General features: G+C 48.1%; 1 protein-coding gene across 4 annotated transcripts in view; it reads right to left on the reverse strand.

The window, feature by feature from the left end:
- The window catches only part of LOC146822410 (NACHT, LRR and PYD domains-containing protein 12-like), a 683,437-nt gene that overhangs the window by 238,960 nt on the left and 416,739 nt on the right, over positions 1–27,738 (reverse strand). For all 4 annotated transcript variants that reach the window (XM_085613496.1, XM_085613493.1, XM_085613495.1 and 1 more), the window contains exons 6-9: positions 5,710–5,880; positions 4,394–4,564; positions 3,631–3,801; positions 2,854–3,024 (exon numbers count right to left, since the gene is read on the reverse strand). In XM_085613496.1, the coding sequence (XP_085469622.1) occupies positions 2,854–3,024; positions 3,631–3,801; positions 4,394–4,564; positions 5,710–5,880 (684 nt within the window). The remainder of the gene's footprint in view (positions 1–2,853; positions 3,025–3,630; positions 3,802–4,393; positions 4,565–5,709; positions 5,881–27,738) is intronic.

Consider the following 27,738-nt stretch of genomic DNA (forward strand, 5'->3'; position numbering starts at 1 on the left):
TGAGCTAGTGAGTCAGCGTTACAGAGGCAATTTGCGTGAGTGAGTGAGTTCGACTGAGTCAATTTGCGAGAGATAGAGTGAGTCAGTAAGAGTGAGTTAATTAGTCTGAGAGTGAGAGTGAGTCAGTGAGAGTGAGGCAATAAGGGAGTCATTGAGAGGGAGTCATGTAGTTAGAGTGAGTCAAATAGTGAAAATGCGTCAGTGAGTGTGAGTCAATTAGTGAAATAGTGAGGCAATTAGTGAGTCAGTGAGAGTAAGTCAGTGAGATTGAGCCAGTGTGAGTGAGTCTATTAATGAATGAGTGAGTCTGTGAGAGTGAGTCAGTGAGTGAGGCAATTAGCGAGAGAGTGAAGCTGTGTCAATTAGTGAGAGAGTGACTCATTGATAGTAACTCAATTAGGGTGCGAGTGAGTCAGTGAGAGTGATTCAATTATAGATAGTGTGAGTCAGTGAGACTGAGTCAATTACTGAGTGAGTCAGTGAGAGTGAGCGAGTGAGTCGGTGAGAGTGAGCCAATGAGTGATATAGTGAGCCTGTGATAGTGAGTCAATTACTGAGATAGTGAGTCAGTGTGAATGAGTCAATTAGCGAGAGAGTGAGTCCGTGTAACAGAGTCAATTAGCAAGAGAGTGAGTCATTGAGAGTGATCCAATGAGTGAGCCAGTGAGAGTGAGTCGAATAGTGCGAGATTGAGCCAGTGAGAGTGAGTCAAATAGCGATAGATTGACTCAGTGAGAGTGAGCCAATTAGGGAAGTCAGTGTGAGTTAGCCAATGAGAATTAGCCAGTGAGAGCGAGTCAATTAGGGAGACTGCGAGTGAGTGAGTGTAAGTCAATTAGTGTGAGAGTGAGTCTGTGAGGGAGTCATTCAGTGAGAGGGAGTGGGTCCCTGTGGGAGTTAGCCTGTGGGAAGGAGCCTGTGTAAGCAAGCCTGTGGCAGGGAGCCTGTGCGATGGAGCCTGTGCGTGGGAGCCTGTGAGCGAGTTGTAGGCAAAGCGGCTAGGGGTAGAACTACAATAGTGTGTCTAGCGAGAAGTAGTGTGAAAATGTTTACCTCAAACAAAGTGTGTATCGAGAAAGGAAAGCACCACATGCAGATAGTGTTTTACATGTTTCATACAAGAATCACATGTAGATAAGTGTAGAGCGTGTTACCGAGAGACTAACAATTTCAAAGGAAGTGAATTCCTCGTCGTGCAAGCAAACTCGTCTTCGGGGTTGTGTGAGCGAAATCCATCTGGTCAAATAGTACACGAAATGAGAGTTTTGTAAGTACTGTGAGATGTCGAGCGGAAAAAGAGAATGTGTGAGGCAATAAGGTAGTGGAGTGTGTGATGTGTAAAATCTGCGCCGCTAGAGTTTACAAAAGCATCCCCCAAAACCGTTTTAGATTGTGCGGCAGTAATAATTTTCATATCTGGCGTTACCAATTGTTTTTTTGGCTAAAAGCCATAATGTTAGGGCAACAATGTGAAATGCTAAAATAAGCGTCCTAGTCTGAGGATTAAATGTGAGCTCGCTAACAATACTGTCCAACCTTGCACCCTTGAAAAAGTCCATACTTGTTATGTTTCTGAATGTTTGGAGTTAAATATAAACTCACTCTGCTCAGACGGGAAACCTCAATTAAGGAGGAATGTGTCGGTGTGGGTTGTGCTCTCCTGGTGCCTGTGGCCTGTTTCTCGGTAACACGGTGAAACGCAAACCCATTAATCAGGCAGGATGTCTCTGTCTGCCTTCTGCCCCAGTGGCGCCTCTTGTCTGGTCCCTCTGTAACGCTAGAGAATCTTGCATTATCCAAAAAGAGCTCCTAGTCCCTAAGCAATCGTAACGTTCACAAATGTTGCATTGTCTAAAAAGGGCTCCTAGCTCCGAAGCAAAGCTTTTAATTTAATATGTAGTGTTGCAGTCAAAAGTATCTGGCTCCACTTGGACAACAAGGTGCGTTTAGGGTTGGGGGATGTACAAGCAGAGGAGCCCCAAGGAAGCTGACGAAAAGGGAGGGGGTAGTGCAATCCGAGATGACGCGGAGAGAGAAGGGAGGGGGAAGTGCAGTCAGAGGAGCCTCAAGGAAGCTGACTAGAAGGGAGGGGGTAGTGCAAAAAGAGCGGGGAGAGAAGGGAGGGGGTAATACAAACAAAGGAGCCTCAATCTATAAAGCTAATGAGAAGGGAGGGGAGAGTGCGAGCTGAGGAGCTATTAGATGCCAGCTGTGCACGTGCACGCGATCGTGCACTCAAGCTTTAGGCCAGCAAAACACTGTGGGCAGCACTTTGAAAATCCCACATACAAAATGTCTCTCTGAGCCAGCGCATACGCTGGGCTCAGCGAGACCTAAAAGAAGGTATAAATAATCAGAACAGCAGCTTTCATGGCCCAGTGCTCTCTGATCTGAGGAGCACAAGAAACACTTTAACCCTCCCACTGTCACCTGGTTTCAGTCCTGATGTTGTTGGAGCGCAGGGCAGCACTCACTCCGAGTTTTACACTGACCTGTTTGGTAGTTAGTTTTGGTAGTAATGTTTGATCTTGGGCTACATTCCCCCCACCCCACCTCCCCCACTTCAACCCATGAATAGATGCTGCTGGACGTAGGCACTGCACAATCTACAAGAAGTGAAACTCATGCAGCAGGAGGGAGACTTCTTAAAATCTGCATCCTTTGGGGACATTGTTATACTCCGTGCACTTGGGGTGCTGATAGCGCCTCAAACAGGCTTCAGAGAGCTATTCCGCTTGAAAGACAAACACATGGAGGAGAGATGCTCTACGCATAGTCAATAAATGCAGAGGAATATAGAAAGTGCAGATGATACAGAAAAGCACCCACTCCCCTTCCCCCTCTGCTCCTTACCGGATCTTCTTCAGCCGGGTGTCTGGTTGCTTCAGGGCGTCACAGATCAGGGATGCACCAGCGTCACCCAGGTCATTGAAACTCAAGTTCAGTTCCAGCAAAGAGCGGTTGGAGCGAAGGGCAGCGGCCACAGCTGCACAGGAAGCATTGGTTATCTTACACTGACGGAGGCTAAGAAGGTGCGATAAAGAGAGAGAGAGAGAGGGGATTAACACATTAATAATTCTAAGGATTTACCGCTAAGAGTATTAAAAACAAGGTATAAATAACCAGAACAGGAGCTGTCATGGCCCAGCACTTTCTGATCTGAGGTGCACAAGAAACACTTTCACCCTCCCACTGTCACCTGGTTTCAGTCCTGATGTTGTTGGAGCGCAGGGCAGCATTCACTCCTAGTTTTACACTTACCTGTTTGGTAGTTAGTTTTGGTAGTAATGTTTCATCTTGAGCTACATTCAACCCCTCCCTCCACCACTTCATCCAATGAATAGACGCAGCTGGACCTGGGCACCGCATAATCTACAAGAAATGAAATTTATCCAGCAGGAGGGAGATTTCCTAAAATCTGCATCCCCTTGGGACATTCTTCTGCTCCGTGCACTCCGGGTGCTGATAGCGCCTCAAACAGGCTTCAGAGAACTAACCTTGAAATCCTCATGTAAGAGAAAAAAACTGTTTCTGTTTCTGCTGGGGAAGGGATTTAATCAAAGCCCATAAACACTGAGAGAAGGAGAGATATGCAGATGATACAGAAGAGCCCCCCCCCCCACTCCTTACCGGATCTTCTCCAGCCGGGTGTCTGGGTGCTTCAGGGCATCACAGATCAGGGATACACCAGCGTCACCTAGGTCATTGCCAAGCAAGTCCAGTTCCAGCAAAGAGCGGTTGGAGCGAAGGGCGGCGGCCAGAGCTGCACAGGAAGCACTGGTTATCCCACAGAGAATGAGGCTAAGAAGGTGCGAGAAAGAGGGGGAATTAAAACATTAACAATTCTAAGGATTTTTTGCTAAAAGTAATAAAAAGAAGGTATAAATAATCAGAACAGCAGCTGTCATGGCCCAGTACTCTCTGATCTGAGGTGCACAAGAAACACTTTAACCCTCCCACTGTCACCTGGTTTCAGTCCTGATGTTGGAGCGCAGGGCAGCACTCCCTCCTAGGTTTACACTGACCTGTTTGGTAGTTAGTTTTGGAAGTAATGTTTGATCTTGGGCTACATTCACCCCCCACTACCCCACTTCAACCAATAAATAGATGCAGCTGGACGTGGGCACCACATAATCTGCAAGAAATGAAATGTATGCAGCAGGAGGAAGACTTCTTAAAATCTGCATCCTTTCGGGGACATTGTTATACTCCATACACTACGGGTGCTGATAGCGCCTCAAACAGGCTTCAGAGAGCTAATCCGCATGTAAGAGAAGCACATCGACGAGAGATGCTCTACTCATAGTCAATGATGCAGAGGAAAATAAAAGGTGCAGATGATACAGAAAAGCTCGACCCCCCCCCCCCTCCTCCTCTCCCCTCTGCTCCTTACTCGATCTTCTGCAGCCCGGTGTCTGGTTCCTTCAGGCCATCCCAGAGCAGGGATACACCAGAGTCACTTAGGGCAGTGCGACTCAAGTTCAGTTCCAGCAAAGAGCGGTTGGAGCGAAGGGAGGCGGCCAGAGCTGCACAGGAAGCATCGGTTATCTGACAACATCGGAGGCTAAGAAGGTGCGATAAAGAGAGAGAGAGGATTAAAACATTATTAATTCTAAGAATTTATTGATAAAAGTATTAAAAAGAAGGTATAAATAATCAGAACAGCAGCTGTCATGGCCCAGAACTCTCTGATCTGAGGTGCACAAGAAACACTTTAACCCTCCCACTGTCACCTGGTTTCAGTCCTGATGTTGTTGGAGCGCAGGGCAGCACTCACTCCGAGTTTTACACTGACCTGTTTGGTAGTTAGTTTTGGTAGTAATGTTGGATCTTGGGCTTGAAAAGGGAGGGGGTAGTGCAATCCGAGATGACGCGGAGAGAGAAGGGAGGGGGAAGTGCAGTCAGAGGAGCCTCAAGGAAGCTGACTAGAAGGGAGGGGGTAGTGCAAAAAGAGCAGGGAGAGAAGGGAGGGGGTAATACAAACAAAGGAGCCTCAATCTATAAAGCTAATGAGAAGGGAGGGGAGAGTGCGAGCTGAGGAGCTATTAGATGCCAGCTGTGCACGTGCACGCGATCGTGCACTCAAGCTTTAGGCCAGCAAAACACTGTGGGCAGCACTTTGAAAATCCCACATACAAAATGTCTCTCCGAGCCAGCGCATACGCTGGGCTCAGCGAGACCTAAAAGAAGGTATAAATAATCAGAACAGCAGCTTTCATGGCCCAGTGCTCTCTGATCTGAGGAGCACAAGAAACACTTTAACCCTCCCACTGTCACCTGGTTTCAGTCCTGATGTTGTTGGAGCGCAGGGCAGCACTCACTCCTAGTTTTACACTGACCTGTTTGGTAGTTAGTTTTGGTAGTAATGTTTGATCTTGGGCTACATTCACCACCCCCTCCCCCCCACCCACTTCAACCAATGAATAGACGCAGCTGGACATAGGCACCGCATAATCTACAAGAAATGAAACTTATGCAGCAGGAGGGAGACTTCTTAAAATCTGCATCCTTTTAGGGGCATTGTTATACTCTGTGCACTTGGGGTGCTGATAGCGCCTCAAACAGGCTTCAGAGAGCTAATCCGCATGTAAGACAAACACATGTTGGAGAGATGCTGTACTCATAGTCAATGAATGCAGAGGAATATAAAAAAATGCATATGACAGAGAAAAGCTTTATTACCACCCCCCCCCCCCCCCAGATCCTTACTCGATCTTCCGTAGCTGGGTGTCTGGGTGCTTCAGGACATCACAGAGCAGGGATCCACCAGCGTCACGCAGGTCATTGAACTTCAAGTCCAGTTCCAGCAAAGTGCAGTTGGAGCGAAGGAAAGCAGCCAGAGGTGCACAGGAAGCACTGGTTATCCGACAGGAAGTTAGACTAAGAAGGTGCGAGAAAGAGAGAGAGAGGGGATTAAAACATTAATAATTCTATTGATTTATTGCTAGAAGTTTTAAAAACAAGGTATAAATAACCAGAACAGCAGCTGTCATGGCCCGGAACTCTCTGATCCGAGGTGGACAAGAAACACTTTACCCCTCCCACTGTCACCTGGATGGTCAGTCAGGGGCTGTCAAACTTTCTCCTTTAGTAGTGAGAAAAGTAGGTGAATAAGGGACATGCCAAAGTCATCCTCCTTGTTAAACACCCGGGTGCAGTACAAAAACAAAAAAATGGGTGTCAAGGGAAAGAACGCGCAACCTGCAAAATTCACACAATTCGTTACTTTGAACCAAAACTTTCCTAGTACGGTGCTTTCAACTTGAGGATAGGCACCCTAATCCCCAAAACACAATCAAAGATTGATTCACGTATTTTCTCTTGTCGAAGCACACGCAAATTAACCATCAACGTCTCCTGTTACAGTAACAAAACTAGATACACATTAATGTGGGCTTCTCTTCTTCCTTTTATTTTCATTTGAATAGTCAAACTTCTTTATTCATTAACATTCTTCCACTCCCAACGCGTTTCGTCGATAGGGATTAACCCATGCGACTTCCTCAGGGCTGGAAGCAATAAATAATGTACATTGGAGTATAGAAACTCACTTGTTTCATACCCAATTACTTCCATGTGCAAAGGAGAAAACATGCTGTGTGACTTCACACTATTATTATAATATCATATTTGCATATACTTGATATATTAAACAAATTAACCCATTGATTGGATATCCACTCCAAATAGTCCTCCACCATTGTAACAGTGAACACTTAGCAATTCCGTGATGGCACCATTCTCCCAACAGTGAACCACACCATATATTCATGCCTCTAAATAAATCTAATCAGCACCTTAATCTTGTGTAACTGTCTCCTATGTTCCAAAAATTACAAAAAACACCTTGTAAAAACACTGCGGAGCAGAAGAGGCAAGAGTGGCGAGGATAAACACAGCCTCTTAATAATATAACATACCTTCGTGCACTTTAACAGCATCATCAGCCGTAACTCCTTCTTAATATTCTCTTTCAGTCATCTACAATTGCCTAAAATGTAAATTATGCTCTAAATAAAACTGCACTAAAAGTGTTCACTGAAGTCGTTCATGTGCTGAGATGGTTTTTATCCCAGAGCTTCGAACAGCACTTGGCTCACAGCGCTGCTAGAAACACAAAGGAAATAAAAGGCCCAACCCTGCGAGCCCAGTTCTGTCTTCATCATGTACGTCTGTGCACATCACGGTCACCAAAAGGTCCTGTGTGTGGGTGAATAAAGTTGTAGTTTCAAGTTCTATAAACTGTGACCACCCAAGATTGCCACGTGTGAGAGTTGTGAGTGAAGGGTGGAGCAGGAACCCAGTCAGCACCTCTTCCTTGGTGTGAGAGACCAAGAAAGATTAATGGGTACATATGGTGCTACCTTTAAGGATCCCTCCACTCTGTGGTGGCTTCAAGGGTCACTGTTCTCCCTCTTTACCTGAAGATGCATTATTTGGGAATGGTCTCTGCTTGCCTCATTGCGCTCTGTAAATATTCAGAGCAGTTTTGCTTCCAATCTAAGGTCCTTAGAAGAGATGTCTATGGATAGGTCGCCAGTCATTCCAGCATAAACTGAAGACACAACGTCTGTAAAGTATGTGGATTTTGCAGGACGCATGTTAAGGGTAAGCTAGCTCACCTCCTCAGAGCAGCGGCGATTGTGAGGGTTGTGTCTGACCTTATCGCAAAGGTTATATATGGGACACAATTGGTGAACACTGGTTTTCTATCAATAATCGCTAATGTACATATATGTACATATTTAACATCCCATTCCCGCTAAGTAGGGATCTCACAATGCTTCAGCTTTCAAATGTTTCATGATAGAGGCTCCAAATAACTTATAATATAGGTCCATCTAATGCTCTCTCCCCCATGTGCTACTTTCACCTCCAGTCCCGCCCCCGCCTGCCCCTTGCTGTTCACTCTCCATGTCCCTCCACCCTGCTCGTCCATTCCTGACCCCGACCCCCCTCTTTCTGCTCAGCGCTCTAGATTTTTAATGTCCTTCCCTCTCCCCTGCTGCTCCGTTGCTGCCCCATTAGGGCCAAGATGTGACGTCACATTGACCATTAATGTCCTGGCATTGTTGAAGCCGCACATCTCACCACTGTCCTTCTCTACACTCTGCTTATGGCAGAGCCACCCTTTCTGATATCAATGCCTCTCATCCATGCACCACCCTTCACTTCTCATTTCTCTCCCACCCCTTATCCTCTTCAATGGTTCTGCCCTATTTACATCCACCTCTCCATTTCCATCCTCCCAAAGCCTTTTATCTTTTCTCGCTGATTCTGTCCACTTACACCAATCTCTGCCCTCCAGGCTCTGCTCTTCTTCCCATCTCTTCACAACCTCTAAGATTTTCTAGCGGATTCTGCCTCTGTTATACCCGTCTCTCTCTTAGGTTCGTCTCTTCTCTTCCTGTTTCTCTCTTTCTTATATCCACCTTTTTCCTCCATACTCTACTCAGACCTGACATTTCAAGAGGGCTGCCCAGTTTGTGATCAAGACGGAGTCCTTCATTCTCTCCCACCAAGTAATGGGGTTGGATTGTCCCTTGGGGGGGGGATTCTTGGCTCTACACCTACACACACTCTAGGTACACTTAGAGAAGGGTTCGCATAGTAGGAGTACACTTGATTACTGCCTTGTTTTATATGCCTGCATATATACACTGCTTTAGCACCATGGTAGAACTATATCTAGTATTTACGCTCTTGGTGCTCGTAATCCCTCTTATCTCCTTCTGTCTATTGGTCATTGCAGCACACGTATTTTATACAAGAATAACGTTGGTTCAATAAACACATTGAAAGCGTCCCACAGTGTGTTCTTTGTATACTTCTCTGAGAATAAGTAAGTACGAGTGACTGAGAAAAAGGTTCTGTACTGGTTCCACGATACCCGAGTGATCAGAGTTGTCATGTTCAGTGGTTGCCACAAACCATTAGCTTCCTGGTGAGGTTAGGGGGGCCTATGGTGGTACTGTGAGCTAGCTGGTCTATAGGCCAACACATCCTGAGGGGGTGTCCGGAATCAGTCTTGGCACCAAGCCGCTAGTTTATGTTGTCCAAACAATGCACAGATCCTATGGATTAGTAGGAACTACAAAAGACATGGTGCTGCCAACGTTGGTTGGGTTCTTATTTAACGGTCAATCTGAGTAGTTCAGTCGTGCTTTATTAGACTTGGGGGTCTCTGGTTGGCGCAAGGTTGCCCTTGTGTCAAGCAGGAACCCTCTCCTCTACGTCAGGGCGCAGGATAACCCCTTTCGAATGACCCTTGCTCATCCTCTAGGTGCGTGGCGTGAGCAGCCAAGGCGATTCCTCAGGCGTTGTTGGTTAAGCACTTACAATCGCCCACACAGTAAATACATCAATCCCCCCAGAAACGGACACCAGACTTGGATATGTAGAAAAATACGCTTCTTTATGTAAAAATAGGTATATATATCTCAGCAGACTTATCACAAGACCAATAACGTTTTCGCTATGCCACCAGGTTGTAAAAGCAGGCAAATGTTCTTTGTTCGTAGCTTCGAATGGATACTTTGCAGTCTTTCGCAAATGTTACTTGTGGTTCCAGTACTTACAGAGATCGACTCCTGCGGACGGGGAAATAAGGCGTTGCGGGCCCCGAGCCCGATACTAGAACTTCTTTCGTGATGTGGAGAGTCGGCACAGGTCGGTGCGACTCTCAGCTTGGGTAGTGGTCTTGGGTCCTCGATCAGCGGGTGTGGGCAGGTAGGCAGGCGCGGCCAGCGACCTTCAGCACGGCGGTGCAGGGGGGGGTCTCCACAGCGGGGGCGGCACGGCCTGAGATGTCCGGGGATAGCGAAGCGGGGTCACAGGGCACGGTTGGTGCAGCTGGATGACCCGGCGTAGATCACAGTCGTCGGACGGTTTCCGGCGGGAGGGGTGATAGCGCGTTCAGCGCGCTCCAGTGGCAGGCGGTGACAGGGGTGCAGGCAACCTAGCCCGGGGACAGAGAGCGGCTCCGGACGGAGCTGGGCTCTCACGGGGTTGAGGCAGGCAAGCTCCTGAGTGTCACGGCCCTAGGAGGGGCGATAAGGGGCGCAGTCTCTTTCCAGCGGGATGCACACACGGCTCGAATCGGAGGACGAGCAAAAGCACAGAGAACCCACTGGTCCTGGGGTTCAGTTCAGGGGGCAGGCTCAGATCAAGCCCTTGGAGAATGTTTAAAGCACAAAGCAGCAAAGTCTTCTCAGTAGTCCCTTCCTCTCCTTTCTCAGCAAGGCAAGCAGCAGGCCAGCTCCTCCAGCGTCTTCTTCTCATTCTAGTCGGGCAGAGGTTCTTTGTGGTAAAACAGGATTCTGATTTCTTAGGAGCCAGGCTCCTACTTTTATACCGTGATTCTTTTGTTCTTTAGCGCCGGGGGGCCTGGGCCTGGCTCAGTCCAGTTCTGGAGCACTTTGTTATGGTGACTCTGCTCTTTCCTTTCAGCAGCAGGGCAGAGACATCAGCCGCTCCACAGGGGGCGGCGCCGGCTTTGTGGTGGCAGAGCACAGGTCTATTCAAGAGTCAAGGTGTACTCCTCCCACCCATCCTGGTGTCATCTCTCTACCCACCACCTGGCAGCCAACCTGTCTCTGGGGACTCCCCGACCCTGCTCCTTACTGTTACTAGGCAGAACACACACACACCGCAGAGGCGGACTGAGATGGCCAGGTCAGTAAATACTAACCTTCTAAAAGTAGTATTTACAAACCCAGGATATTAAAATAAACTTGACTACAAGAAGTATTTTATTATTCTGAGTTCAGGCATACTAAACTTTACATTCTACCATGCTCTCTGAGTCCACTGGGGTCACAGCGTGTAGTGACTCCAGCAGCCCATTCTGGCCTATGGAGAGCAGGTAGCCTTCAATAGTGAAAAACGAAAATGGCTGTAATTCACTACTAAGACATGCCACACACATCAGGGCATGTCCTACCTTATGCCTACAATGCACCCTGCCCTTGGGCCTACCAGAGGGGTGGCTAATATGTAGGTAAGGGAAGGTTAAAGGACTGGCAAGTGGGGGCACTTGCGCAGTCAGCGCGACGGTTCCAGACCGCGCACAGGGTCTGCGGTGGCAGACCCTAGGCACATTTTACACGGCCGCTTTCGGTGGGTAGCGCAACCAGCGCTGCAAGCCCACCAGCAGCATTGGCATTCACAAGCCCTGGCACCCCTGGTGCACTTTACTGGGGACTGACAGTGAATCCAATAAACCAATCATGGACATCAATTACAGGTACACTTTACCTAGGGAGCACTTGCACTGCGGCACGGATTAGCCGTGGCGCAGTGCCCTGAGCGGACAACACCAGCAAAACAATCGAGGCACACCATCAAAAAGTGGAAGGGAAACTCACGCCAAGGTGCCAGGTCTAACACGTGTCCCCTCCAGCTGAAATGTGGGGAGAACTACCCTTGCCCAGGTGGTTCCTCGTCACTAAGGCGGAAATACCTGGACAGACCGTCAGCGTTGGCGTGATCTGTACCAGGACGGTGTTCCACCGTAAAGTCCATACCCTGTAGGGAGATGGACCACCTCAACAGCTTCGGGTTCTCACCCCTCATTTGCATCAACCATCTGAGGGGCCTGTGGTCCGTCTGAACCCGGAAGTGAGACCCAAACAAGTAGGGTCTTAGCTTCTTCAGCGCCCAGACCACAGCAAATGCTTCTCGCTCAATTGCACTCCACCTACTTTCCGGTGGAAGTAACCTCCTACTGATGAAGGCTACGGGTTGGTCCCAGCCCACCTCAGTCATCTGTGAGAGAACATCCCCTACACCATGCTCTGAAGCGTCTGTCTGCACTAGGAATTCCTTGGAGAAGTCAGGGGCCAAGAGCACGGGCGCCGTGCACATGGCAGTCTTCAGGGTGTCGAAAGCTTTCTGACAGGTGTCAGTCCAGATCACGTTCCTGGGCTGCTTCTTGGAAGTCAGCTCTGTCAAGGGGGCAACAATCGTTCCATAGCCCTTGACAAACCTCCTGTAGTACCCAGTGAGCCCCAGGAAGGTCCTCACTGCGGTCTGCGTCTTGGGGGGTTCCCAAGCCAGGATGGTCTCAATTTTGGGTTGCAAGGGTGCCACCTTGCCACTCCCCACTTGGTGTCCCAAGTACACCACGGAACCCTGCCCGATCTGGCACTTGCTTGCCTTGATCGTGAGGCCTGCTCGGCGCAGAGCCATCAACACTTCCCAGAGGTGGCGCAGGTGGTCAGGCCAGGTGGCACTGAACACTGCGATGTCATCCAGGTAGGCGGCACTGAACACATCCAGCTCAACCAGTAACTGGTTGACCAACCTCTGAAAGGTGGCAGGGGCATTCTTCATTCCAAATGGCATGACTCGGAACTGGAAGTGCCCATCTGGCGTAGAGAATGCTGACCTCTCTTTGGCCCCATCGGTCAAGGCGATCTGCCAGTACCCAGACGTTAAATGAAACGTGCTGAGGAACCGGGCAGCCCCCAGCCAAACAATGAGCTCATCAGCTCTGGGGATGGGGTGCGCGTCAGTCTTCGTTACTGAATTGAGTCCTCTGTAGTCCACACAGAACCAGAGTTCAGGTGTGGCTCCCGGCGCAGCAGCTTTGGGGACCAAGACCACGGGGCTGGACCAAGGACTGCTGGAGGACTCAACCACCCCTAGCGCAAGCATCTTGGAGACCTCCTCCTTGATGCAAGCTCTGACCCTGTCAGTTACCCTGTAAGCCTTGTGCTTCACAGGTAAGCTGTCTCCTGTGTCCACATCATGGACGCACCAATCTGTGACACCAGGAACCAGGGAGAACCTATCTGGAAACTGCCCCAGCAAGTGGCGGCAATCTTCCTGTTGTTCGGGCGTCAGGGAGGGTGAGAGGTTAACTCCATCCACTGACCCATCTTTCTCTGCGGCTACTAAGAGGTCAGGAAGAGGCTCGGTCTCCTCTTCCATTCCATCATCAGTGGCCAGCAGCATGCCCACTTCGGTCCTCTCTAAGTGGGGCTTAAGGCGGTTAACATGTAGGACCCTCAAAGGGTTCCTGGGAGACTGCATGTCCACCAAGTAGGTGATAGGACTTTTGCGCTCCACAACCTCAAATGGACCTGTCCACTTATCCTGAAGTGCACAAGGCTCCACTGGGGCCAAGACCCACACCTTTTGTCCAGGTTGAAGCTCTACCAGAGTGGCATTCCGGTCGTACCACCGCTTCATCTCCTCCTGGCTGGCTTCCAGATTTGCCTCAGCAAGTTGCCTGAAACGCCTAGTCTGGTTTCGGAAGGCCAGCATGTAACTGTATACATTCTGGGGAGGTTTCCTGGGAGATTGCTCCCAGCCTTCCTTTACCAAACTCAGAGGTCCTCTTACCGGGTGACCATACAGAAGCTCAAAGGGGCTGAACCCTAGAGACTTCTGTGGCACCTCTCGGTAAGCGAAGAGCAGGCATGGCAAGAGGACGTCCCACTTATGCCTCATTGGACCGTCCAGGCCCATGATCATGCCTTTGAGGGTTCGGTTGAATCTCTCAACCAACCCATTTCCTTGGGGGTGGTAAGGAGTGGTGAACTTGTAAGTTACCCCACACTCCTTCCACAGGGATTTCATATATGTGGATATGAAATTGGTCCCCCTGTCGCTCACCACCTCTAGAGGGAACCCCACTCGGGAGAAAATTCCCATCAGTGCTCGTCCCACCACGGGGGCCGTCACTGTCCTCAGAGGGATGGCTTCAGGGTACCGGGTGGCATGGTCCACCAAGACCAGGATGAACCTGTTGCCCAGGGCTGTCTTGGGGTCCAGAGGCCCCACAATATCAATACCCACTCGCTGGAATGGCGTACCGACCACGGGGAAGGGCTGCAGAGGAGCCTTGTGCTTCCCTCCGCTCTTTCCACTTGCCTGGCAAGTCTGACAGGTTCTGCAGTAGGAATCTGAATTCTTGTGCATTTGGGGCCAGTAAAAGTGGGTGACAAGCCTGTCATAGGTCTTGTCCATCCCCAAATGTCCTGCTAAAGGCACATCATGAGCCAGCCCCAGTAGGAAGGTTCTGAACTTCTGGGGTACCACCAGCACACGGGCTGACCCAGGTTCAGCAGCCTTAGGCTCGGAATACAGGAGGTCACTCTCCCAGTGCACGTAGTGTGTTTTGGCCTGAACACCATTGGCCTGGTCTGCAGCTTGCTGCCGCATACCCACGAGAGAAGGGCATTCTTTCTGCTCCCTGCAGAATTCCTCCCTGGAGGGACCTCCTTCTTGCTGCCAATGGGTCAGCTCAGGCAGGTCTCCCAGTTCGGCAATCTGTTCCCCGGTAGGCTCCAGAGCATCCCCCTCAGGGTCTACTTCCTCCTGGGCCGTGGGAACTTCGGGGGCCGGTTTCCCGCGCCTCCTGCGCCTTCTCCCTAAGGCCGGTTCCTGGACCTCTCCCTCAGGCTCCAGGACCCTCTCAACACCCCTACTGGCTGCCATGGACCGGGTGGTCACGCACGCCCAGTCGGGCAGACCCACCATCCTCAGATGCGTGGTCTTCTCCACCTTTTCCCAAGGGGAGCTCTCCAGGTCGTTCCCTAGCAGACAGTCTACAGGCATGTCAGTTCTCACAGCGACTTGTAGAGTACCAGAGACCTCCCCCCACTCAAAGGGAACTTGAGCCATTGGACAAAGACTCTCTATGTTGTCAGCATTGACAACCCTACAGTAGGCATTGGGTACAATCTGCTCTTGAGACACCAGGTGTTGCCTCACCGAGGTCACACTGGCTCCTGTATCTCTAAGAGCCTCAACCTTCTTTCCATTGATGGTCACTACTTGCCCATATTTCTTAGAGTTAGAGGGTAAGTAAGTTTCAGGGACCATCTCACTGTCTCCTAGCGAGACTAGGGTCATATGCGCAGGACCCCCACCCTCCTGGACTGCTACCTCCTCCCCAAAATTAACATTAGCTACTTGCCGGGGTGGAGCACCAGTGGGTGCTGTCTTACCAAACAGGCGACACTTAGGATCAGAGGCAATGTGACCCGGGTCACCACACCTGTAACAATTGAAGGGCCCCTTTGGAACAGGCCTACCTGTCGGGCCCCCGTTCTGCTGCGGGGGCGGGGGAGGCTGAGAACCCTTCTGCTGGTTCCCTTGGGAACTACTTTGGGGGCCTTTTTGGAACCCCTTTTGTTTACCCCTGTCCCCCCCCACTCTTCTGCTGGGGACCCTGCCCACCTTTGGCGGAGTCTCCCACTTGACCCTTGTGGACCCTGGTGCTGAGCCAGCGGTCCGCCTCCTCAGCATGCTTCCTCGGGTTGGACAGCTTGCTATCAATCAGGTGCTGGCGTAGCTCAGGAAAACATTGACTGGACAAGTGCTCCCATGCAATTAAATCAAGCAGCCCTTGAAAATCATTCACTTTGCTACCCTTCACCCAACCATCCAGTGCTCTGCAGAAAAAAGTTACATACTCCACATACGTACTCTCAGGGATCTTCTTAGTCTCCCTGAATCTCTGTCTATATAGCTCAGGAGTTAACCCATACCTGGTCATTAAAGCTTCCTTCATATGGGGGTATGAGGCTTGGAGATCTAAGGGTAAATCTAACAGTGTGTCACGCCCTTCAGCAAGGAACCTTCCCCACAACCCCGCTCCCCAGTCTTTCTCAGGGACCCGGTGTGAAGACATGGCCACCTCATAGGCTCTAAACACTGCCCTATGTCATCCTTTCTAAAATACTCCTTTACTACATCTTTGGGGATGTACACCTTGGACTCTACCTGCACCGGTGGAGTGCTGCCACCAGAAGGAGCGGTGTCCAAACTTTTCGCCTTCAGCTCCAACTCCTTCAATCTTATATCATGATCCATTTGGCGTTGTTGTGCCTCTAGGGACAACTTCTGCTTTTCCATTTCCATTTGTCCTGCCAACTTTGCCATCTCCATTGCATGCGCCCTGTCTGCTGCCCTGTCTGCCAGCTCCTCTGGCGACCGGACTCTGCTGGGCTCCTCAAGGTTGTCGGGTGGAACGATGTCCCCCGCATTCTGTGGGTCTCTTGACTCCTTCCAGGCTCTCAACGCCTTGGTGTACTGGACCTTCCTCTTGAATCCAGCATGGGGAACTCTGAATTTTACACTGTAGCCTTTCAATTGCTCTATCGTGTAGCCTCCCAGTCCTTCCCAATCCACCTCATCCATTCCAGAAATCACAGAGTGTGCTCTTCCAGCAGAGAGTGAGCCAGGCATGGTTGCAGTAATGGCAGATGTCTCAACAAAGTTCAACAAATAAAAACCTGTGGCTGCGTTACTTGGTCTGCTCTCACTATCTGGTGATTAATAATTCACTGTATGCAAATTACAAATGCAAATCCGAAATCCCACCGCTGCCACCAATGTTAGACTTGGGGGTCTCTGGTTGGCGCAAGGTTGCCCTTGTGTCAAGCAGGAACCCTCTCCTCTACGTCAGGGCGCAGGATAACCCCTTTCGAATGACCCTTGCTCACCCTCTAGGTGCGTGGCGTGAGCAGCCAAGGCGATTCCTCAGGCGTTGTTGGTTAAGCACTTACAATCGCCCACACAGTAAATACATCAATCCCCCCAGAAACGGACACCAGACTTGGATATGTAGAAAAATACGCTTCTTTATGTAAAAATAGGTATATATATCTCAGCAGACTTATCACAAGACCAATAACATTTCCGCTATGCCACCAGGTTGTAAAAGCAGGCAAATGTTCTTTGTTCGTAGCTTCGAATGGATACTTTGCAGTCTTTCGCAAATGTTACTTGTGGTTCCAGTACTTACAGAGATCGACTCCTGCGGACAGGGAAATAAGGCGTTGCGGGCCCCGAGCCCGATACTGGAACTTCTTTCGTGATGTGGAGAGTCGGCACAGGTCGGTGCGACTCTCAGCTTGGGGAGTGGTCTTGGGTCCTCGATCAGCGGGTGTGGGCAAGTAGGCAGGCGCGGCCAGCGACCTTCAGCACGGCGGTGCAGGGGGGGTCTCCACAGCGGGGGCGGCGCGGCCTGAGATGTCCGGGGATAGCGAAGCGGGGTCACAGGGCAGCTGGATGACCCGGCGTAGATCACAGTCGTCGGACGGTTTCCGGCGGGAGGGGTGATAGCGCGTTCAGCGCGCTCCAGTGGCAGGCGGTGACAGGGGTGCAGGCAACCTAGCCAGGGGACAGAGAGCGGCTCCGGACGGAGCGGGGCTCTCACGGGGTTGAGGCAGGCAAGCTCCTGAGTGTCACGGCCCTAGGAGGGGCGATGAGGGGCGCAGTCTCTTTCCAGCGGGATGCACACACGGCTCGAATCGGAGGACGAGCAAAAGCACAGAGAACCCACTGGTCCTGGGGTTCAGTTCAGGGGGCAAGCTCAGATCAAGCCCTTGGAGAATGTTTAAAGCACAAAGCAGCAAAGTCTTCTCAGTAGTCTCTTCCTCTCCTTTCTCAGCAAGGCAAGCAGCAGGCCAGCTCCTCCAGCGTCTTCTTCTCCTTCTAGTCGGGCAGAGGTTCTTTGTGGTAAAACAGGATTCTGATTTCTTAGGAGCCAGGCTCCTACTTTTATACCGTGATTCTTTTGTTCTTTAGCGCCAGGGGGCCTGGGCCTGGCTCAGTCCAGTTCTGGAGCACTTTGTTATGGTGACTCTGCTCTTTCCTTTCAGCAGCAGGGCAGAGACATCAGCCGCTCCACAGGGGGCGGCGCCGGCTTTGTGGTGGCAGAGCACAGGTCTATTCAAGAGTCAAGGTGTACTCCTCCCACCCATCCTGGTGTCATCTCTCTACCCACCACCTGGCAGCCAACCTGTCTCTGGGGACTCCCCGACCCTGCTCCTTACTGTTACTAGGCAGAACACACACACACAGCAGAGGCGGACTGAGATGGCCATGTCAGTAAATACTAACCTTCTAAAAGTAGTATTTACAAACCCAGGATATTAAAATAAACTTGACTACAAGAAGTATTTTATTATTCTGAGTTCAGGCATACTAAACTTTACATTCTACCATGCTCTCTGAGTCCACTGGGGTCACAGCGTGTAGTGACTCCAGCAGCCCATTCTGGCCTATGGAGAGCAGGTAGCCTTCAATAGTGAAAAATGAAAATGGCTGTAATTCACTACTAAAACATGCCACACACATCAGGGCATGTCCTACCTTATGCCTACAATGCACCCTGCCCTTGGGCCTACCAGAGGGGTGGCTAATATGTAGGTAAGGGAAGGTTCAAGGACTGGCAAGTGGGGGCACTTGCGCAGTCAGCGCGACGGTTCCAGACCGCGCACAGGGTCTGCGGTGGCAGACCCTATGCACATTTTACACGGCCGCTTTCGGTGGGTGGCGCAACCAGCGCTGCAAGCCCACCAGCAGCATTGGCATTCACAAGCCCTGGCACCCCTGGTGCACTTTACTGGGGACTGACAGTGAATCCAATAAACCAATCATGGACATTAATTACAGGTACACTTTACCTAGGGAGCACTTGCACTGCGGCACGGATTAGCCGTGGCGCAGTGCCCTGAGCAGACAACACCAGCAAAACAATCGAGGCACACCATCAAAAAGTGGAAGGGAAACTCACGCCAAGGTGCCAAGTCTAACATGCTTTCTAAGAGACCCCCACTCATATTTAACCGTGGATGTCGAAGTGGGAAGGGAAACAAATCCGCCTAAGCTAAGTAGGTATAACAAATGTATTGGCTGTAGGTTATTCAAGCTTGGAGGATTAAAAGTTCCCACATTGTGCATACCAAATCTCTATAAATAGTTCAACTAAATACTTCTTCTATAACAATGACCGAACAAGCGGGGAGGATATTAAAGAGCATGTAGTAGATCTAAACATTACAGAAAATTGCAGACAGGCAGTTACAATGAAATTATTACAATATGGCCTCTCGGCAACGGGTGGAGATGTTACCTTCGTGGTTGAGGCACACGAGGCATTCAGAACAGAGGTGTTCTATTCTTGGGTTAATTTCCCACCTGCAGATGCATGCACACAGTTGTTTCACGATTACATTTAAGTTGAACCACCTGAAGAATATTTTCAAAACATGGACATAGAAGTCCCATTAACATACCAAGAGCATATTAATTGGTTTAAAGGTCCCATACCACAGAAAACATGAGATTCGGTCCGCTCAGCAGAGAAGGAGCGACCTGGCTGGTCTTAGCTTCATATACACTGCGTCCGGACATTGCTGCTTTATCAAGTCCTGGACTCGGGATAAAACTAATGGGCAATTTTGCCCAGGTTTCAACAATTATGTTAAGTAACATAAAAGGGGAGGCAGTAGCAGTGGCTATACACCAACGCCTGAGGGAATTCACTCCTGCACAGCAGGACTGGGAATTGCCTAAGATTATTGAAGAAACATATACTTCACTTGGAAGAGATAATTTGGGAGCCAGCCCTGAGAAACCAATAGTTTAGAGTAATTCTGAAAAGGATAACTCTAAGCAAGCATCAGATTCTTCTAATAAGAAATGGGATAACAAACAAAACACAGTCATGGGGTGGGTCTCCTCAACAGGAGCACACCGAGAGGAAATATAATTTGAGAAACCGTGACAATATTAGGAAACTTAACAGTTATCAGGATACTGATACACGTTCTTCTAGTTCCTTTCAGGATTCATCCGAAAAACATTCGGAGGGAGACGGACAGTCAGAGCACAGATCGAAAGAGGGAGTCGAACCGAAAAGAGAGACACATTGCACTTCAGACTATATTTCAACAGGAAGACAAACAAAATACTTCTAAATTTCAATTTAAAAAGAGGAAGTTAGAGGGGATCAGAATCAGATATGTCCAGGCTACTGAAGAGTCTGCTTCTGAACGGTGAATGGGCAGTGACGATGCTGGACAGTGCGTCATGATAGCTCGCCGGAACCTGATGGATTTTCTGGCGGTAGAAGCGTTGAGTGAGCATATCACGGTGGAAACACATGATACAAGGGTAAGTGTCCCACAGCGTTTACACGACATAACGCTCAAAATGGAGTGGGACATATCCAGGCAGGTGAAGGGTCTCTTTTGGGAGGACCTAACATATGGTTACTATATTCTTTTGGCTGAAAAGGATTGGCCACCTGATTTTGTAGTGGAATGCTCAATGGGGGAAGATGTAATTTTACCAGCCTTCTCCGACCTCGTACCAGAATCAGTTAAAAATTCATAATCGCAAGAGTGGGCGTTAGCACTAGCTCCTGCACTTTACCGCAATCATGTTGGGTGGGACGATGAGTCACCTCATCATGAAACCTGAGTACCAGGGTATGATAGAGAATTGCACCCCACCTAGAAATCATCCCTTGTTTATTTTAATGAAACCCGATAATTCATATAGTCTAGTCTTAGTTTATAGGCATTTAAATACATCTCAACGTAGATTTGCAGTACAAAATACACATAGTGCTGCATTAATGAATAACATTTTGTGGAAAAAATACAAAACAACACTAGACATCTCAAATGGATTTTTTTGCCAAAATATAAGACCTCGAAGCAGATACCGGACTGCATTTTCGGCACTAGAATCCCAGCTGCAATTGGGTCATTTACCAAACCTTAAATCCTAAATTCAGTATTTTTAAAGCGCAAACTACTCACCCCTACGGGTCTCAAGGCGTTGGGGGCCGTCGTGGAAATTAAGTGAGCTATTGCCCTGAGTCACATGGTGCTGAGCTGCCGCCAGGGATCAAACTGTGAGCCCTGTGCTCCGTAGTCAGCTGCTCTTGCCGCTGCGCCATACCTCTCCACTAGTGGCATAAGAATAGCCATGGGCTGTTTTCAGCCAGAGTGACAGAGTTACTTCAAAATTTTGATGAGGAGGCATTGTCCTCCGTAGATGATATTTATCTGACGGAAGATTATCTAATGGACCATTCGGCTAGAGTGAGCCATATAATTCTTGGGTTCGCACTCCTGGGCTACAAATCTAACTTCAGAAAATCAAAAATCGGCCACCTCAATGTCCTGTTCTTGGGTTACGAGCTAACAGGTGGAGGCAAGCGCTTGGCAGCACATTTTTTCGAAAAAATGCTCACTGCTCCAACCTTCAACAACCCTTAAAAGACTACAATCCATATTAGGATTTTAAAATGTTGGTAGAACCTACATTTTGGATTACGCAGAAAGGGTAAAACCTTTCTACGACTTAATTAGACCTGTTATTTCAGTACTTCATTGGACACATGAACATACAGATATTTTACATTCCGTACAAGCTGACATGATGGCTTCCAAACATTTACACACACATGTCAACACAAGTAACCTGGTGAGCCGTGTAGTTGATGGATGGATCGGGTACACGTATATCACTTTCAATGAAGGTGATACTGTACCTATAGCGTACAAATCACATTTGTACACAAACGCTGAAAAATGCGTTTTGCACCCACTGAGAAAATTCTTACAGCGGTACACACGGCTGTAGTGAGAGAGAGAGAGCGCACTGGCTCAGGGTAAACGCATAATTGTCATGACTCCAGTACCGACCCTAGAGACCGTTAAAAAAAACAAGCATCCCAAATGCTAAAGCATTACATCCACGATGGATTCAATGGGTTAACTCTCTCACTGCAACAGATGTAGATTACAGATTACAAACACAAGCATTCTTGCAGTATGAACAAGAATATCTTGAAAATGATGCCTCTAGATCAATATGAATGTATCATTTATACCAATGGATTTGCCCAGCCAGCCGTAGGAACAAAACAGCAATATTCCGCTGCATGCGCAATTGTAAAAGGACACATTCATGATGGAAAGTTCTGTCCTGGGAAAACACACACTCAGTCCCCAGGGGACTATACTGCGCAGCTGGCAGAACTAAAAGCCCCGGTACGGGCACTACAAAATACGGATCGTGAATTCCCCACACTAATTGTGTGTGATTCATTTTACTGTGTCTAGTCTTATAATGAATATTTCATTATTGGGGCCAAAATGGATTTTGAGATTCCAAGGGTTACACAATAAAGCACCAAATGCTTTGGGAAAGCAAAGCTGAAAGAAGGCCTGCCACAGACTCATGTTATTCATACATTAAATCATCATCGTGTTGGCTTTCACATTGAAGGGAATTCAATGGCCGATGAAGCTGCAAAGGCAACAGTATGCACTGCTGCCATTGCTGCAATCACTGGTTCAAGTACGAGGATAGACGGAACAAAGATGGTGGCAGTTAATGCCACGCACAACGGTTTAGCCCTGCCAAAAGGCTTTCCACTCAAGTACTCCTACAAGTTAGATGCACAGAACATTCTGTATGCTCAGATTCCAGGAGTGGGAGATAGAGTAGTACCAAACATTAACTGTAGATTAGGACTAATACTAGTTGCACATGAGGGACTGAGTTCTGCTCACACAGGGATTACTGCCACAGTTTCATTACTGAAGCACGGCTATTGGTGACCAGGTCTATCAAAACAGACAAAGGACTTTGTCCTTAAATGCAACATCTCCCAGCAGATGAAAGGCTCCACCGTAGCACATCCAGCACAGACACCTCTATTAGTCAAAGACAAGCCAAAGGCTTGTGCTTATTTGGACCACTGCTGCCCCCTACAATCAGGTGGGGCTTACAAGTATATCTTGGAGGCAGTGGATTCATGCTCCAGATTCCTGTGGGTATGGCCACAGCGCTCTGCTGACGCTGAAAATATCATAAAAGATTTGTAAGTCTTTATCTGGACATACGCAATTGGCACACTACATTCTGGCCAGGGTCCGGTGTTTAGTTCTTGGGCTTACAAAGACGTTATGGGAAGTTTAGGTGTGGCCTTGTGGTACTCCTCCCCCATCATCCTGAGGGAAATTCAGTAGTTGAGTGGAAAAACCGTGACTTAAAGCAATCTTTAACAGCAAGTGTATATGCTCGGGTGGCAGTTGGGTCAATCACCTGTATGGGGTCCAGAGAGCACTTAACATGCCAAGAAAATCCTTAGGGGACATTCACCTTATGTACTCCTGTTTGGTGTGAGAATGTGGGTACCAGACCTCGATAGGGTCAACACAGTGACGGCTGAAACACCAATTGACATCAATGAACATTTGGCTGTTTTACAGGAACTCAATGAATTTCGGGCTTTACAGAGCAACGTCCAAGTAAAATGCATCGCCACTGGGGAAGTGAAGGTAGTTCGGGCAAGACCTGCCTGGGTCCCAAAGATTGGGGACATGGTCAGAAAAAAAAATAGTGGACAAAAAAGAATTTGGGCCATCCTGTACCTGTCCTGGCTGTCGAAGGCACTCAAACTGTACTTCTTCCGCCTCTGGCCGGCCGCCGAGACAAAAGGTTTGTCTCCATTGATCTGATCAAACCACACGGTATGGCCGATTCTCAACAGTAGGCCATGTGGGCTCCTGGGTAGCCGCTGCACTCTTCTCGGTACCGTACAGGAAGTTCAGATGGAAGCTTTAATAATGAATGAAGACTCCACTCTCCAAAGAGAAGCTGGACACAACATGAAACGCTACTTCTCCCTGTTGAAACAACTACAACTGTACAAACAAAGAGTACAGAAATTTCAATTCAACAACTAGATGACGTCTATGTGAATATGCCACCGATTGAGTCATCTCCTGTTTCTAAAAAACCTGCTGAGCTGCCAAGAATAGATCGAACAGCGTCTCGCTACTTCGTGCATTATGACAACTTCTCTTTGGATCCAAACTGCTCTCAAATGGGATCTACTTGATGTTGACTGATCAAGGTTGCTCTAGAATGGAACCGGGCATCGCTTATCTAGTGATGGTTAATTCCTTGGTCACTTGTTGTACACAAGTACTGTTTCCACCTACCTGCAAAATTAGGGAGGCAACTCTGTGGCCTTCGATAACTGTTTCCAATATACGCTTTGATTATCTGAGCAAACTGAAAGCCATGCTTTTTATGTCTCGCCTATGCAGCACGCAAGCGCTGCTTAGGAGGGGACCTTTAGCCATCGCTCAGGACTTTTGCCTAAACGTGTGCATGTTTTCCATTGGTTTGCATTGCCACTCGTGCATGCTTGGCGTTTCCCTTGCATGAGCGAGCAGTGGCGGGGAACAACCTTTACAACGCAACTTTTACAACGCACTACACTCACAACGCATTTTTTACAACGCACAATCCATTACAACGCATGACATTACAACGCATGACACTACAACGCATTTTTAAAAACTTCCTTTACAACGCATTCCATTACAACGCATACTACCATTACAACGCATACCATTACAACGCATAATATTACACTACACTATCCAACACTTACCCTACTGTTGCACCCCCTGGAGTTAGAATAGTAATTTTTACCCCTATACTATCCAACACTTACCCTACTGTTGCACCCCCTGGAGTTAGAATAGTAATTTTTACCCCTATACTATCCAACACTTACCCTACTGTTGCACCCCCTGGAGTTAGAATAGTAATTTTTACCCCTATACTATCCAACACTTACCCTACTGTTGCACCCCCTGGAGTTAGAATAGTAATTTTAACCCCTATACTATCCAACACTTTCCCTACTGTTGCACCCCCTGGAGTTAGAATAGTAATTTTTACCCCTATACTATCCAACACTTACCCTACTGTTGCACCCCCTGGAGTTAGAAAAGTAATTTTTACCCCTATACTATCTAATACTTACCTTAAATGCAATTTAATATTATGCGTTGTAATGGTATGCGTTGTAATGGTAGTATGCGTTGTAATGGAATGCGTTGTAAAGGTAGTTTTTAAAAATGCGTTGTAGTGTCATGCGTTGTAATGTCATGCGTTGTAATGGATTGTGCGTTGTAAAAAATGCGTTGTAAGTGCATGTGTTGTAAAAGTGTGCGTTGTAACGACATACATCCAGCAGCGGCGCATCTGTTTTTAATTATCTTGACCACGCTTTCAAAACGGATGGCGCCACTGCTCGTTCCCGCAAGGGAAACGCCAAACGTGCACGAGTGGCAAGGTAAACGCTGCGCGTCTTGCACTGCCCGGCGGCCATGCTTCTCTGCAGTATCCACTTGCCCTTCACAGGCATTGTGTATGTTCAAAGACATGGCCAAGGCACTTTTTCTGCACCATAAAATGATTACGGCAGTGGATCTGCTCTTTCAAACGTATGTCTTCTCCCTGCACGCTTGACTTGCGTTTCTTTTTATTACTATCATTCACAAGCACCCCCATCCCCTAGCAGGAATAGTATCTGACACACCAGTTTTGGTGCAGAAAACAAAGCTCCCAGCATCCTCTACCCAGCCCTGGTGCCAGAGGCGCTTTCGAAACCCTCGGCAGCACGTAAAAGTGCGGCACTTTATCTAATGAGGGATGTGGATTCAGGAAAAGCTCTGTTAAGATGAGTTTGGGTAAAGTTTCCAGACTGAGCACGTCTCCGAGCTGAGATACTGTAGATGGGGTGGCACGCGCTTCAGACTTAAGCCCACCTTGATGTATCGGCTGATCCCTAACCTGGCATTATTTTTATGGGGGGGGTGGTGATGCTGCGCTCTGCAGCGCCAAGATGTACTATCGGTCGCCCACTAGCATTTAGTATGTAACAAAAAAGATTCCATGTACCTGAAGTAGCACCTCTGCAGGGTTGGTGCGCTCATATAAGCTGCACAGAATGGCGAAGCTGCCCCTGTGGCCCGTCCCAGAAAGGTACCGCCTGTGCCCCTTTTAGGCACCAAGACGACTGTACCAGGGCCAAATCTAGGACCCCGTGGCAGCTGCAGCGCGAGGCCACGTCCAAACACTCATACCGTGAGAACTCCAAACACAAAACAGAACTTCGAAGGGAATTTAACAGTAGGGGGATAATTCAGTTTTGTTGCAATTGCAAAATATGTCTGCATGAGTGCTTTACTAATGAAAATAACAAAAACATCAGTATAAAAAAACCACGACTGCTACTGTGAGGCAGGTTTTAAAGAAGAATTGCTTGTGTCTGCCTTTTTTATTGCATTAATTTTGTTATAACAGTGCCCCACCCCCACAGTTACCCACCATATCCCCATCATAGTTAAAATAATGTTATTTTAGATAAAGGCAGCGGTAAACAAAAACAAACACAATGGAAAAATACTACAATAACCAGTTTATTGGCGAAGGAACGCTTGAATACAGAACTAAAGAAGCATTGGCATAGCCAATAGGTCTCGCCTTTGGGACCTTATAATTGTTTAACCATGCAACACTTCATGTTGTTGCACCAAGGATATTGTGCTGCATACCTAAATACTTATAAGGTCCCAAAAGCGAGACCTATTGGCTATGCCAATGATTGTTCAAAAGGATGTGGCCTTAACTACAGCCAGAGAGACGTTTGACCTCCAGGTTGCAAGGTCCTTGTCTGAGATACAGACACTGCTCCACACTAACTTCCTGCTGCATTTTGCGGAGCTGGTCCACCATATCTTCAATAATCCTGATACGAAGGGAATAGTGCACTTTTTCAAATGTTTCGGCTCTGGATTGGTTAGCACCTTACAGATGATCTTCTGAGTTATTCAATTTTTCATACACTTCGTGTTGGGAAGCGTTTTTGGGAGCCTCCCGCTTGTACTTGTACTTGTGGCAGGAATCCTGGTTTTAATTTTTCTGCTCGGCAATGGACGTCCCTGTTCAACTTGGAATGGAGACAGCACTGCTTGTGCTGCAATGCCATGAGCGCATGATACACTGCTTTGACACCTCGGCTTCGAGAACTAGACAAGCACTGGTTCTTGTTCTTCAGGCCTATCTGGCTTCATTGCATACAACCTGTATTCTACTGCCTGATTTGCGGCTACAAATGCGTATTGGATCTACGCCTAGGGTCACACTTTGTTGCGCCATTGGACACTGAAGTACTGATGGACACAGCAATAGATATAGGAAGGCCTTTCATGGCTGTGGTGTCTAGGGGAGGGCCTGCTGCCACAGCTGCCCCCTCAGGCTTCCAACTATTGAGTCATTTACTAGGAAATGCACTGGTGCGGAGCCCCGTGGTTGTGAGCAGAAGTGGAGCCCTGGGCAGCTGCCCACACTGTCCAGCTCTAGCACTAGGATCTTCCTCTCCTTTCAACTAGTTCCAACTACAAAGAGGGACGGAGCGGAGTTACACTACTTGTGCACTAGACTTACATACTCTTTGGGGCCGTGTTAGGCACAGTGCTTGACCTGATTGTACTGTAAGAAGTGATAGTGCTGTAACACCACATTTCAGCATGGCTTGAACAACCAGCATTGAGTACAAGTGTGAACCATTCACCATGGCTACAGCTGACTTAGACACTATTAAAAAAGCAAACTCCCTTTGGGTTTCTTTTAAAGCATACTCATCCACACTCCTTTCATGCCTGTTCAGTCAAATCACCAAAAGTTGAATAGAAACCAAAAATTACCATATAATATATTTTTATTTGATCAAATGCTTTTTAAAATTTAACAAAAAATCTTTGTTACAGTGTTATTATTTAAAAACATATCTGTCTTCATGTGTGTCATAAATTAAAACACAATTCATATAAAAAACATGGGAGAATCTCACAGACCGTAAAATATCCTAGACCAAATGGGTCTGAAGTCACACACCAAGTACAAAAACAAATATTGGAATCACTGGTTCAACACTTTAAACAATTCTTTTACGCCTGATGTAACCGGTGTGACTTGGGTGACTTCTGAAAACAAAGCGACACGTTTCAGTGGTATATTCTGGTAAACCGCCTTCTTCAGACTTACAAATCTATTATGGTGTCTCCCAACACAGTCATCCACTATAATAAATGGGATGTTGGGGGAATC

Source organism: Triturus cristatus, chromosome 6 (assembly GCF_964204655.1).
Source record: "Triturus cristatus chromosome 6, aTriCri1.1, whole genome shotgun sequence".
NCBI classification, from domain to species: domain Eukaryota; kingdom Metazoa; phylum Chordata; class Amphibia; order Caudata; family Salamandridae; genus Triturus; species Triturus cristatus.